The sequence below is a fragment of the Danio rerio genome, chromosome 16 (assembly GCF_049306965.1).
Source record: "Danio rerio strain Tuebingen ecotype United States chromosome 16, GRCz12tu, whole genome shotgun sequence".
In the NCBI taxonomy this organism is placed as follows: domain Eukaryota; kingdom Metazoa; phylum Chordata; class Actinopteri; order Cypriniformes; family Danionidae; genus Danio; species Danio rerio.
The window spans coordinates 3,125,545-3,140,508 of record NC_133191.1 but is presented as its reverse complement, the minus strand read 5'-3'; the positions used below and the strand labels follow the sequence as shown (position 1 = coordinate 3,140,508).

The 14,964-nt window shown below is 37.9% G+C and overlaps 1 protein-coding gene across 2 annotated transcripts in view; it reads right to left on the bottom strand.

The window, feature by feature from the left end:
• The window catches only part of lars2 (leucyl-tRNA synthetase 2, mitochondrial), a 97,807-nt gene that overhangs the window by 62,056 nt on the left and 20,787 nt on the right, over positions 1-14,964 (bottom strand). For both annotated transcript variants that reach the window (XR_012391289.1, NM_001105701.1), the window contains 4 exon segments: positions 10,158-10,249; positions 9,998-10,058; positions 8,079-8,168; positions 7,240-7,383 (listed from right to left, as the gene is read on the bottom strand). Coding sequence is in view for 1 of the 2 variants with exons in the window: in NM_001105701.1 (NP_001099171.1) it covers positions 7,240-7,383; positions 8,079-8,168; positions 9,998-10,058; positions 10,158-10,249 (387 nt within the window). In the remaining variant the exon portion in view is untranslated.

The window sequence follows — 14,964 nt, the reverse complement described above, 5'->3', positions numbered from 1 at the left end:
CATTTTAATCTGATTCACGAACTTGTTCGAAGAACCAAATTAGCGAGAGATCAGTTATCAAGACCTAAAAGATCCGGGATCTGCCAAATCATCTTAGATCATTTAAGCGAGGTACGAAGAACAGACCCCTGGGTTTTGCTTTCTCTTGTCATTGGGTCATTAGAACCAGCAGGTGCGTCTAATTTGACATCCTACTTAAGGAGCTACAAAATGTAATACAGGACAGGAGACCTACTAAAGACCTTCTGATCCAGTACAGGAGACCTACTAAGATCTACTAAATGTGATTGTTTGAGATCTACTGAATGTGATTGACTGAGATCTACTGAATGTGATTGACTGAGATCTACTGAATGTGATTGACTGAGATCTACTGAATGTGATTGACTGAGATCTACTGAATGTGATTGACTGAGATCTACTGAATGTGATTGACTGAGATCTACTGAATGTGATTGACTGAGATCTACTATTTTGCTCTCATTCTGAGAATGTATTTCACATTTTAACTTTCACATGTAGATGATAGTACATAGATTTTCACAATTTTAACATGACAATTTTCCCTTACACATTCTAAGGTAACTTGCATTTTAGTGTAGTCTGTTATGAACAGTGTGGATTATTTCTTTCTGTAGAGACAGAGAGTGCTGTTTGCGAGTGCTGTTTGCCTGTGTAAAAGCTGGCACCACTACACTGAGGTGTTCTGGGTGGTTGCCAGGCATTGTGCTTTAAGGATCATTGAATGAACAAGCTTACATGTTATAGGTTGTATAATAATAGCTTTCACACAACATAATAGCGAAACTGGAGGGGGAAAAAACAACATTTTTTTCCAACCATACAGCAGAGCTCTGGCTCTCAGTCCCAGTACAGTCAGAGGTGGAGGGTCAGACTGACCAGCTGCCGTTCACACCTCAAATGAACTCAATCTCAACCATGAGGAGCCATGTTGATTCCATCAGGATGAAGCGCTGCGGGAAACACCAGCGAACTGCATGAGAAAAACAGGGCTCCGACCAATCAGCTCACATGAGAGGGGATGCTGAGAAAGACTATACTGACCTCCTGATGATACCTGTCTACTCCAACTCACACATTTCCATTTCTCATTGGAAATACATGCCTTATACTGCTGAAGTCAGAATTATTAGCCTCCTGTATACTTATACCCAATTTCTGTTTTGTTTATTTTTATTCCTCTTTTTTCTTGTGCACATCATGATTTACTCAGCTCGACTATCCTGACACTGATAACAAATAGTTTCCTAAATGCATTCTAGAATGGGGTCTTCAAGTTCAAAGGGGGCCACATTTAAACCACTAGGGGTGTCACGATTTCGATTTTTAATCGAAATCGATCGAAATTTATGCTCAATTTCGATTATCGAATCAAAAAATAGAATCGTCGATGCTGCCACGCCCCCATGTCACGTCAGCTTGGCTTGCCAAGCAGGAAAAAAACAGGCTTGTTGAAGTGCTTGTTAAACTGCAGGAGACCCGTCAACAGAGCTTAAACCCTCTCCTCTTTAAATGAAGTCGCCGGTGTGTAAGCATTTTGGATTTCCAGTGAGTTATGTTGACAACGTCTGTGTTGTCGACAAAAAAACACAGTTTTTCAAGCTCTGCTATGTACGCATTACGTACGGTTCGTCCGATAGACAACAACGGCATCGCGATCCTCCGCCCGCCCCCGTTGCAAATCCGCTCGCGAAAAGTACACACTCAGGCCCTGTTTACACTGTCTTTGTTTTTAAATGGCATTTTAGAACGACAACGATTTGACATCCACAGTGGCGTGTAGCATTTCCGAGCAGCCCTCCTTCCTCTCTACCTCTGAAAATGCACATCACGTGACCACACAGACACAGACGCACACACAGCCATGCGCTCGAGACAGCAGGTCAGGGCAGTCAGAGGACTGCTTCAATCTTTCACTCACTTGTACTTAGTCATTTTAGCGAACACCTCAGATACTGTTGGCTGGTTCCTGTTGGTTGTGCGTCTTTTTTACAGACGCCATTATAACGACACAGATCACTGCCTATTCACGAGTCCCGCAGAAAAAGTGATTGACAGGTGGTAATTATGTGTGTATCTTGCCTTTATTCATTTACTGTATGATTTGTTTATGGGTAAAACAAAGACCACGCAGGTCAGGTAGTTTAAACGGTAGGCTACAAATAATTAATTGGTCATTAATTAATTATTCATAATCGAAAATCGAATCGAATCGTGCCTTTAGAATCGAAAATGTAATCGAATCGAGGATTTGGAGGATTGTGACACCCTTATAAACCACATAAACGCAAAGAGCCACAAGTTTTAATTTGGATAATTTTAGCAGCTTTGCTGACTTTAAAACGTTCACGACCAACTTGTTCTATTAATAATAATACTGAACATTCATTCATTCTCTTGTCGGCTTAGTCCCTTTATTAATCTGGGGTCACCACAGCAAATAGAACCGCCAACTTATCCAGCACGTTTTTACGCAGCGGATGCCCTTCCAGCTGCAACCCATCGCTGGGAAACATTTACTTACACACACACACACGCATGCACGCACACACACGCACACACACACTTTGGACAATTTAGCCCACCCGATTCACCTGTACTGCATGTCTTTGGACTGTGGGGGAAACCGGAGGACCCAGAGGAAACCCACGCGAACGCACGGAGAACATGCAAACTCCACACAGAAACGCCAACTGAGCTGAGGCTCGAACCAGCGACCTTCTTGCTGTGAGGTGACAGCACTACCTACTGCCCAGTAAACATTACATTTACATTAGTTACATTAAAAAAATGTGGGGAAAAGTGGATTAACATCTTGAAAAAGTGCAAAAATGTCAATAGTGTAAGAGGAACACAAGTTGTTGGTGTCATACGGCCCCCTAGCATTCATCTTAAATACTTTATCATTAGTTATTCATTCATTCGTTTTCCTTCGGCTTAGTCTCTTATTTATAAGTGGTCGCCACAGTGGAATGAACCGCCAACTATTCCAGCATTTGTTAAAGCTAAGGATAAAGGAAAAAAAAACATTGACATATTTAGGAGAGACTTTTCCCTAATATAACTGTGCACTTTATAGATATTAAGTGAGGTATTGGCAACATGCCATCAATAGTAGAAATGAACAACAAAGCCTTTGAAAATGACATTTAGTTGTATTACATACATTTTTTTATGCTTATTTAATATAATGGTGGACTAAATAAACACTGTATAAAGGAAGGTACCTGTAAATAATATGTGTAGTTCACTAGGAACGAACAACAAACATTCTATAATGTTATAACATAGGAAAGAGGTTAATCCTGTATTGTGTCGACACAATAAAGTTCATATTCAGCAAGTCAATATGACCAGACGTTTACTAAAACCTTGTAGAAATCAGTTATTTGTTATTATTCATGGATTTTGCATGGCTGATGGAAACAAGACAAAATCCTCAGCAAGAAAACTCAATTTCTGCAGTGAGCGCAGGATGCTTTATAGAGCAAAGGCTCCAAACGAAAAGCAAAGAACGTGCATTAGGTGTGCGACTGATGCATTATGTAATTTCTCTATTAATCGCTGCCATAGAGACTGATGGGAACATTTCGTCGCATATGGATCAGCTGTTTTATCAACATTTCACAGATTCTGGCAAGCTTTATTAGTTTTCTTCATTAGCAGCACACAGAACTAAACTCCGCAGCCAACATTCACGATTTAAACTTAATTATGTCCAATTCTAATTTGCTTCCAACATGATTTTTGAAAGCTGACGCCTCCACTGATAATCAGCACACTGGAGTGGCGCTCATGTACGGTCCTCTTGTAAATACAATCATTTGAATGTGACTCGAGGGCAGATCTTCAGCGCAGACAGAGATCTTGAGCGCTTGAACTCATTTAGACTCGCAGGACTTTTAACCAGTTACTGTGTGGGTGGAATATATATATATATATATTTTTTTTTTTTGTTGTTGTTGTTGTTGCTGTTAAATGGAGGTATAATTAAGATGGAGTGCACTCTAGCCAGCTTCCCTGTGGCTGATATTGTACAGTAATAAATTGCAGGCATGTTGGTTTGGATTCAAACTGAAGCACGCTGTAACTGAGAGCATTTGATTGTCAAGTCTAAGTATCTTATTAGAACATGCTGTTCTGGAATATTAATAACTATATACAGCCTATATTGGTTGTGAATTGCATTATGGGATGTTGATCTCTGCTTTGTTGACTTTTGATGTTGAAAATTCAACTCTCCAGTTTATTAAGTGACTTTTATTGATGTTTTAGTAGTTTGAAATATTATAATGTATGAGACATAACATATAGAGAAATAAGTCTGTAAAATAACAGAAATTGTACCGACTGTCAGGCTTTTATAGATCTTTATCATGGCTGCTGCATGGAGGGCGCCATAGCGACCAGCGTCTTCCGGTAGAATGCTAAAAACTTCCGTTCACAGCGTGTACAACTGGTCATTTGCGCTCCGAAAATGGGTTTCAATGACTTTTTCAATGGATAACTGAGTGTTTTTGTGACACACAACTTAGAAATGTGTCTGTTAAAGCCGTTATAATCTGTCACATGTGGTTCAAGCGCGTCAGAAATACGAGAAAAACGTTCTCCTAGTTCACGTGTCTGCCATCAGAAATACACAGAGAGAGAGAGAGAGAGAGAGAGAGAGAGAGAGAGATTACTGGCATGAAACTTAACAGGTATGAAAGTCGTGCATTTTACTAAAATGAGCAATAAAAATCTGTTATTGATCCTCTACTGCTGATTAGCTGTTCATTCTAATCGCGAGCTGTTTGTTTTTGATTGTGTGTGTTGTTTTTACCACGGTTTATGTTTTTCTGTTATTTTGAAATGACTCTAGTCTTTATTTTCACTTTGTCACAGTTATTAAATCAGTGTGTTAGTGGCACAGTACAGGCTACGTGTGTGTGTGTCAAACATTTTGCTGAACTACATTAGTTTGGGCTGGTTATATATTTGAAATAAAGAGAAAATGTTGACTTTAGCGATGACGAGGCTTCATTTAAACTGCAGAAGATGCCGTCTGACAACGAGGGGAAAACGCCTCACAGCAGCTGTTTTCCATCCTATCAGATCGCATTTCTGTAAATGATCAGTCCAGGAGATGCTGCTGATGGACAACAGTGTTAGTTTAAAGAGGATAAAAGCAGGTAAAATAGATTAAAACTATCGTTTCAAAGCTGTCCAGATGTGACTGTTTACACGCATCAGCTGCCGACCGGAAGTTCTACGCATTCTCCTTGCGCATACACGCAAAGCATAATGGGTAATTTTGCGTTCCAAGAAAAAGGTCTATAGCGTAATATACAACACCAACCCAGACAATAAAGCACTTTAAACTATTAAAAATGCTCATAAAAGTCACTCTCAATGTTAAAAGATGGAGGAAAGATCAAGCTCCCATAATGCAACTCAAAAGCATGAATAAATGGGGGAAGATGACATAATGAAACACAAAATACAGAAAACTGCAAAATTACAGATGTTTTTTACAAAGTCACAGCAGGCCCGGATTGGCTAATCAGGAGCATGGGGTGAATTCCCTGTGGGCCGGTCCGTTTTTTGGCCGCGAGGGCCGGTGTCCCTAGCTGCTTGCACTCTCAGCAGTTGCACTTTTTATTTATTTATTTATTTGACCATAGCCACACTATTTTTATTCATGATTTTGCCGCAGATCTGCTCATTTGATTTATTTTCTCGCAGCCCTGTGAGCAAAATGCAGCCCGCAGGTTAATGATGATGTAACTAAGTTATCATTCCAAACAGCAGCAACTTAGTGAATATTAATTAATATTAATGAATATTACACCTGCTCAATGAAAATCAGATGATTCACTACATTAATAAATCTGACATAACTTGATAAGAAATCTAAAAAGGGGAGAAAAAGATTAGACATCAACAGCAGCAGAAAAAGGCTGATTTATACTTATATAGCGTATGCTACGGCGCTGACGCATAGCCCTTTGCCGTGGCCATCGGCGTCACTGACGTGCACCTCTCAAAAAATGTAACTACACGTCGCAACAACGCATAGCGCAAGCTCTGTGATTGGTCGGCTTGGTAGCGCTGACGAGTCTGGGCGGGACCGAGAGCCGCGCGAATGGCGCGAGCGATTGTTTACAAGTGTGGAGTCCCGTGAAGGAGCTTCGGATGGATAGTTTTGTTTTGTGTTTACCTCATAGTTAAAGTTGTTGCACGTCCGCCGGTTCCTGCCTCAAAATGAGTGAGTTTGAGCCACTTGTACATCCCGGAAGTGTTCAGGAAAAGCAAAAAAGCAGCGAAGAAACTCGACACAGAGGAAGATTTACACCTCACTGCCAACTAGCGTTTCGGAAGTGTTAATGCAGACCGACAGAGACAGCGCGCAGAAGTATAAATGCACAGCCACGCGCGTTGCATACTTAATAGTGCAGTACTTAGTGCATAGGCTTAATAGTGCAGTACTTATTTTATATCCCGAACACACCACCCTAACAGTGCCGTCTTGGTCTAGTGGTTAGCCAACACAATCTCACGGCAATTCGTAACTTTTTCATTTAGTGGCTAATTCGTATGAATTCGTACGATCTAATTTGTACAATTTAGTACCATTTGCTTTTCCCCCAATGACGGTTGGGGTTAGGGGTGGGGTCAGGTGCCACGCCTCCTTTTTAAAATCGTACCATTTCGTACGACTGAACTCGTACGAATTTGTACGAATTAGCCACTAAACTGGCAAAACGTAAAATACTTACGTTTTCTCGTGAGATCAGGCTGGGTTAGCACGCTGCGTTATCACGCCGCCGACCCGAGTTCGATCCTCAGCAGGATAATTTCTTTTTTCATTTTTAGTGTTAAGACACATAATACTGTTTGGGTTACTTATGTAGGGGTACATGTGTGTGTGTGTGTGTGTGTGTGTGTGTGTGTGACGCTAACGACCATTACAAACGACTGGATATCTATAAAGAACTAATGTTCTCATATTTATGAAAAACATTTGAAGTTCTAAAGCAGCTGTGTCCTTGAAAAAGACGTGCTAGTGTCACTAGAAACTGAATTGGAAATAACGTTATTTTAATATAGTCAGTCGTCGATTGAGGTGGGCCGGTCTAAGTTCAGAGCTAAAAAGGAGTCCCACTCCGGCCCTGAGTCACAGCCTATTTAAATCTGTCCGGAGTTTGTGTTGGATCAGCCTGCTGCAGGAGCTCATACCTTGGCATAGTTGGTGGTTTTGATGAACCACTGCTTGAGCATCTTCTGTTCCACAGGAGCTCCAGATCTCCACGAGCAGCCGTTTTCATCCACCTGTTCATCCGCAAGCACCGTCTGATCCACCGGATCCCAATTCACCAGAGCCTGTGCAGAATCAACACATAGTGAATGAAAGGCTAACATGACTGAAAAACACTGTGTCGAATACTGGTCATTGTGTAAGTGTACTATAACTATGTTATAACAATGTCAAGCCGATCTCCGAGTCTGTTGGGAGCACTTTTAGCTTAGCTTAGCATAGATTGTTAAATCGGATTAGACCGTTAGCATCTCACTCAAAAATGACCAAGGAGTTTTGACATTTTTCCTACTTAAAGCTTTACTCTTCTGTACAGGGTGGGCCATTTATATTGATCCGCCTTAATAAAATGGGAATGGTTGGTGATATTAACGTACTGTTTGTGGCACATTAGTATATGTGAGGGGGCAAACTTTTCAAGATGGGTGGTGACAATATTAGGTCAATATTTTAGCCCCCTTGAGCAATGTTATTTTTCGATTGTCCAAAGAACAAACCAGTTATATACAATGACTTGCCTAATTACCCTACCCTGCCTAGTTAAGCCTTTAAATGTCACTTTAAGCTGAATACTAGTGTTCTGAAGAATATCTAGTCAAATATGATTTGCTGTCATCATGACAAAGATAAAATAAATCAGTTATTAAAACTATTATGATTAGAAATGTGTTGAACAAAATCTTCTGTCCTAAAAATAAAAACTATACATGGGGGCTAACTCAAGAGAGCTGATAATTCAGACTTGTAATTCTGTTCTCACCTCTTTCTGATAGGCCAGTCCAGCCTCAAACATCTTGATAAACAGATACTGAGTCCACTTATAATAATCCGGCAGACACGTGGTGATCTCCTGATAAAGCAGAGACAACATTTACATGGAGTCATACTTCTGTTTGAAACATAAAAACACACGACTCACTGGTAGAACGAAGAATATAATAATAATATGTACAGTGCATTCGGAAAGTATTCATGGCACTTCACTTTTTACACATTTTTTATGTTACAACCTTAAACTATGTGAACAAAGAGTTTTAGAAATTGTTGCAAATTGATTACAAATACAAAAGCTGTAAAATCACATGTACATCAGTTTTCACAGACTTTGCTCAATACTTTGTTGATGCCCCTTTGTCAGTGATTACAGCCTCAAGTCTTTCTGAATATGATGCCACAAGCTTGGCACACCTGTCTTTGGGAATTTCCGCACATTCCTCTTTGCAGTACCTCTCAAGCTCTATCAGGTTGGATGGGAAGCGACGGTGTACAGCCATTTACAGATCTCTCCAGATATGTTCAATAGGATTCAGGTCTTGGCTCTGGCTGGGCCACTCAAGGACATTCCCCGAGTTGCTGTGAAGCCACTCCATTGATATTTTGGCGGTGTGCTTTGGGTCATTGTCCTGCTGGAAGATGAACCGTCGCCCCAGTCTGAGGTCAAGAGCACTGTGAAGCAGGTCTTCATTCAGGACGTTTCTGTACACTGCTGCATTCATCTTTCCCTCTATCCTGACTAGTCTTCCAGTTCCTGCTGCTGAAACACATCCCCACTGCATGATGCTGCCACCACCATGCTACACTGTAGGTATGGTATTAGCCTTTTCTCCAAACGTAACGCCTGGCATTCACTCCAAAGAGTTCAATTTTAGTCTGATCAGACCAGAGAATTTAGTTTCTGATGCCTTTTGGCAAATTCCAGACGGGTGGCTATATGCCCTTTACTAAGGAGTGGCTTTTGTCTGGTCACACTACCATACAGGCATGATTGGTGGATTGCTGCACAGATGGTATTCCTTCATTAAGGTTCTCCTCTCTCCACAGAAGAATGCTGGAGCTCAGACAGAATGACCATTGGGTTATTGATCACCTCCCTGACTAAGGCCCTTCTCCCCCGATCACTCAGCTTAGATGGCCGGCCAACTCTAGGAAGAGTCCTGGTGGTTAAACATCTTTCACTTCTGGATGATGGAGGCCGCTGTGCTCATTGGAACTTTCAGAGCAGCAGAAATGTTTCTGTAACCTTCCCCAGCCTTGTGCCTGGAGACAATCCTATCTCGGAGGTCTACAGACAATTCCTTTGTCTTCATGCTTGGTTTGTGCTTTGACATGCACTGTCAACCCTGGGACCTTATATAGACAGGTGTAGCCTTTTCAGATCATGTCCAATCAGCTGAATTGAGCACAGATGAACTCCAATGAAGCTGCTGAAACATCTCAAGAATGATCAGTGGAAACAGAATGCAGCTGAGCTCAATTTAGAGCTTCACGCCAAAGGCTGTGAATACTGATGTACATGTGATTTTACAGCTTTTTTATTTGTAATAAATTTGCAGCAATTTCAAAAACTCTTTGTTCACATTGTCATTATGGGGGATTGTGTGTAGAATGTTGAGGAAATTGATGAATTTAATCCATTTTGGACTAACTCTATAACATTAAAATAAAATTGGAAAATTTGAAGCGCTATGAATACTTTCCAGATGCACTGCAAATACACATACACTGTAAAACCCAATAAGTTAAGGTAACTCAAACCATTTGAGGATCTTTCCTCATATAGTGCATTCAGCTGCTATACCCCATATAGAGACTAGTGAATGAGGGAACGAGTGAGTGATTGGCATCAGACACTGCTAATGTAAATAATTCCCACAAATCTACTGAATTAGGTCCACTCACCCGATCCCAGTTAAAGCAGAGGCCCAGACTGTCCAGCTGCGTCCGCATGGACTCGATGTTACTGTGAGAAACAGAGAGAAGAGTGCAGGATAATCAGAGGTGTTCAGGAACCCGTTTGGAGAAACATCACTGATGCTCTGTGTCTCTGTGTGTTTCGCACCTTCTGGTCCAGTCCTCCGGGTCCAGATTTCGCTCGATGGCAGCGTTTTCAGCCGGCAGACCAAATGCATCCCAGCCCATCGGGTTCAACACCTGAGAGTTAAAAAACATTAAGCTGTTAGTAACGTTAAAGACATGCGCTTTGCTTGTGCAACTGGCTATTCACAACAAAACAAAAGATTTTCAAAGTTAATTTTTGGAAATTGAGATGTGCACATCATACAAAGTACTGTATGCAGAACGAGGAAGAAATAGGATTGATGTGTGGTTTATTAGGGTAGGACGAAATTTGGTCATTTTTGGACTATTTTTAATGTGGAATCTGAAGCTTCAAAATCATCAAGAAATTTAGAAAATGCCCTTTAAATTGGTCTAAACTGCATCTTAAGCTGTGCTTATTTCTAATCGAAAACAGAGTTTAATATAATTAATATAATCAATTAATATAATTTAATTAAATTGTTTAATTAATATAATGATAATATAATTTAATATATACAGTAGGCGGCAAGTTCGCCTCACAGCAGGAACGTCGCTGGTCAGTTGGCGTTCATGTGTGGAGTTTGCATGTTCTCCCCGTGTTGGCATGGCGCTTTAAGGAATTTAGTAAGCTAAATTGTCCGTAGTGTATGTGTGTGAATGAGAGTGTATGGGTGTTTCCCAGTGATGGGTTGCAGCTGGAAGAGCATCCACTGTGTAAAACATATACTGGATAAGTTGGCGGTTCGTTCCGCTGTGGCAAGCCCAGATTAATGAAGCGACTAAGCTGTAAAGAAAGTGAATGAATGATGAACAATAATAATAATAATAATAATAATAATAATAATAATAATAACAACAATTATAATAATAATAATAACAAAGAGAACTGACTTGGGTCTAAATGTAAGGTGTAAACTGGATAGTTTTATTATCTTCTGTTCACTTTATTCTAGAATTTTAACAAACTAACATAAGTAATGGGATGCCTATTTTATCTAGATTCAGTCATGCACAAATCAAACAGATAAGACATCTGCATTCTGCATTCAAATCAGCATCAGAATCGATTTGTTCATTGTCACACCACTTTGGATAAAAGAGTCTGCTAAATGCACAGTGTAAATGTAACAACATATACAGTGTAAAAAATGTAGAGCTCCACATAATTCATTCATGTTGTCCCTTCACCAAAAATGAAGAGGATTGAACATCAAAAAAATAAGTTGTCCCAAAATAAATCCCCATAATTGTGTTGTTTCAGCTCATTTTTACTAAGTAGTTCGAACAAGCAGCAAAACACATACTGTGATAAAATCGCAGCAAGAACACGTCAAAAACCTACATAAGATCTAGCAATATACCCTAGCAACCACTTAGACCACATTAGCAATCACTTACTGTAGCAACAACCACCAATCTCAGTTCACAAGGCCCAGATAACTTCCAGACTTCAAGGGTTTTTCAACTTTCAGCCAAGTTTGATGATTTTCTCTATTTCTAGTATGCATTACTGCCTATAAAAGCAGAGGAGTTAAGATGCGTGACCTGCTATAACTACGCAGAGACGCGAGGAATAAAAGCCATGTCTTGATCTTGGAGTGTTTAATGGGGAGCGTGAACTTTCTGAAAGCACAGTAATGTGGGGAGATGTGTGATTGTGTCCTCATCAGCACACATAATCATGACAAACTGCGATTTTTTTCTTTCTTTAACACTCAGCATCTGTTTATGCAAAGGCAGAGAAGGAAAAACAGCAAACCTTGAAGACGTTAGGATTAAATGCATGGTCTTGGGTACTTTTCAAGTCTTCTGAAGTCATATTAAAGCTGTACTTTAAAGTAATATTTTATTTAATTCAAAGTAAATTTCAGAAATAAATACAAAACAAGGAAATCACAGTGTAACATTTTAAAGATTTTTTTTTTTTCTGTATGAAAATCTTTATTTAACACTTTAAAAAGCAAGAAAATTTCCTTGCTCTGTTAAACGCTATTTAGGAAATATTTAAAGGAAAAAAAACAAAGGGGGCTAATAATTCTGACTTCAACTATATATATATATATATATATATATATATATATATATATATATATATATATATATATATATATATATATAATTTTTTTAAATTACCATTACAAAATTGTTAGCAAAAAATAAAATAAAATAAAAAAATCACAAATAAATTTAATTACAAAAAATAAAAATCACAAAAAAAACTAAAGAAACAAAATAATAGTGATATTTTAATGTAAAAACAACAAACAAACTATTACTAGTAGTAGTAGTAGTAGCTGCAATAATAATAGTGCAGTAGTTAAGTAGTAGTAGTATTAATAACTCAATATAATTAAATCCTAATATTAAGTACTATTTAAAAACACAACAACAATATAAATACAATATTAGAATTATATTGTAAATGAATTACAGTAATACTATATACTGCAATACAGCTGTTGACCTATTAAGTATTATTAAAAGGAAAATATTAGTTATAATATTATCATTTAGTTAGCAACAGTTAAAACCGTAGTAATTGCATTAAAAATACAAAAATTAAATCAATAAAATCTAGTCAATTTATTTGTCTTTTATAAGTAGTAGTGCTAGTAGTAGCAGCAGTATTTATTACATGTGTTACACATTATTATACAGAATTTATTAATATATTTTTATTTACTATTAGTACAATACAAATATTTAAAAACTGTATTTAAAATTAATAATAAGCCCCGGTTGATTATGTGACCTGTTGCTTCGTAATTCTCAAAAGATATGAAAATTTGTACATCAAATTTTAAAACATGCAATAAATGAAATAAAAATAAATAAAATATGTTTCAATTGATTTAATTATTATTATTATTATTGTTATTATTATTATTATTATTTGGGCTGGGTCAGTTGGTGTTTCTGTGTGGAGTTTGCATGTTCCCCCTCCGTTCAAGTGGGTTTCTTCCGGGTGCCATGTTTCCCCCACAGTCCAAAGACATGCGGTACAGGTGAATTGGATAGGCTAAATTGTCCGTAGTGTGTGACTGTGAATGAGTGTGTACGGATGTTTCCCAGAAATGGGTTGCAGCTGGAAGGGCATCTGCTGTGTAAAACATATGCTGAATAAGTTGGCGGTTCATTCCACTGTGGCAGCCCCAGATAAAGGGACTAAGCCGAAAAGAAAATGAATGAATGAATGAACTATTATTATTATTATTATTATTATTATTATTATTCATGATATTTTTTTCCCAAAAGGGAAGACATCATTGTCTGTTCCGGAAAACTAAAACTATTGTATGATTTCAGAAATCTTTCCAGGAGCTTGAAAGATCTCAGTGAACCTGTAAAAAGCTCTGTGTGGAGCGCCTTCACTAGCTGAGCTTTTGTGTTGTAGATGTGATGAGTTTTGGATGCACTTCTGCTTTAAGTGAACAGCGGTGAGCAGTGCTGAAGGAGATGCCGTCTCCATGGTAACCGGCTGCATCTCATTGGTTAGCGAAGTGCTGAACATTATTAAACCAAGCAGCGCGCGCACACACACACACACACACACACACACACACACACACACACACACACACACACACACACACACACACACACACACACACACACACACACACACACACACACACACACAAAATTTCACTCCAGTGGTACACAACAAACCATCAACTAACACACACTAACAAGTTAATAAACAATTCACACGCTACACATTACAACACAAGACTGCCAGCATTCTTTATGAAGGGTCTAATCAACCGCAGTCTGCTTATGACAGTGAGAAACTGTATGAAGTTAGCGGTTAGTAGTGCTCAGTAAAGTTTGTCTCACTACTAGCCAGCCACTATACTGTTGGGTTAATGAGAGCCAGGGCTTATAATGGGCCAGACTGGACCAAGACCAAGAGCCTCAGATGTCAAACTCAAGTCCTGTGTCTACTGAACAACCAATAGCATCACAGCGCTGCTCTAAAACCTGCCCATAACATGCATACTTGTTTTACTAGCAGAGAAAAAATAAATTATGACAATATCTTGGCATCCAAATTTGACCTATAATATTATATGTTATTTATTTATTTTGTTTAATTTCATTTTTTCTATGATATTTTATTTTATTTTATCATATTGTATTGTATTGTATCATATTTTGTTGTATTGTTTCATATTTTAACGTATCATTTAGTATTTTATTGTATAGTATTTAATTTTATTTTATTGCATTGTTTTGTATCGTATCATATTGTATTGTATAGTATTTTGTTGTATAGTATTTTGTCATAACGTCTTGTATTTTATTGCATTGTATTGTATTTTAATGTATGGTTTTGTATTGTATTTTATTTTTAGTATCATTGTATTTTATTGTATTGTATCGTATCGTATTGTACTGTATCATATTTTATTGCATTGTATCGTATTTTAATGTATTGCATTGTTTTGTTTTGTATTTTATTTTATCGCATTTTGTTGTATTGTGTCATATTTTATTTAACTGTATTGTATTTTACTGTATCATGTTTTATCGTAACGTATTGTATCATTTTTTTTGTCTTGTATTATATTTTATTTTATTGTATTTTATTGCATTGTATCGTATTTTAATGTATTGCATTGTTTTGTTTTGTATTTTATTTTATCGCATTTTGTTGTATTGTATCATATTTTATTTAACTGCATTGTATTTTACTGTATCATGTTTTATCGTAACGTATTGTATCATTTTTTTGTCTTGTATTATATTTTATTTTATTGTATTTTATTGCATTGTATCATATTTTAATGTAATATATTATACTTAATTTTGTCATATTGTATTGC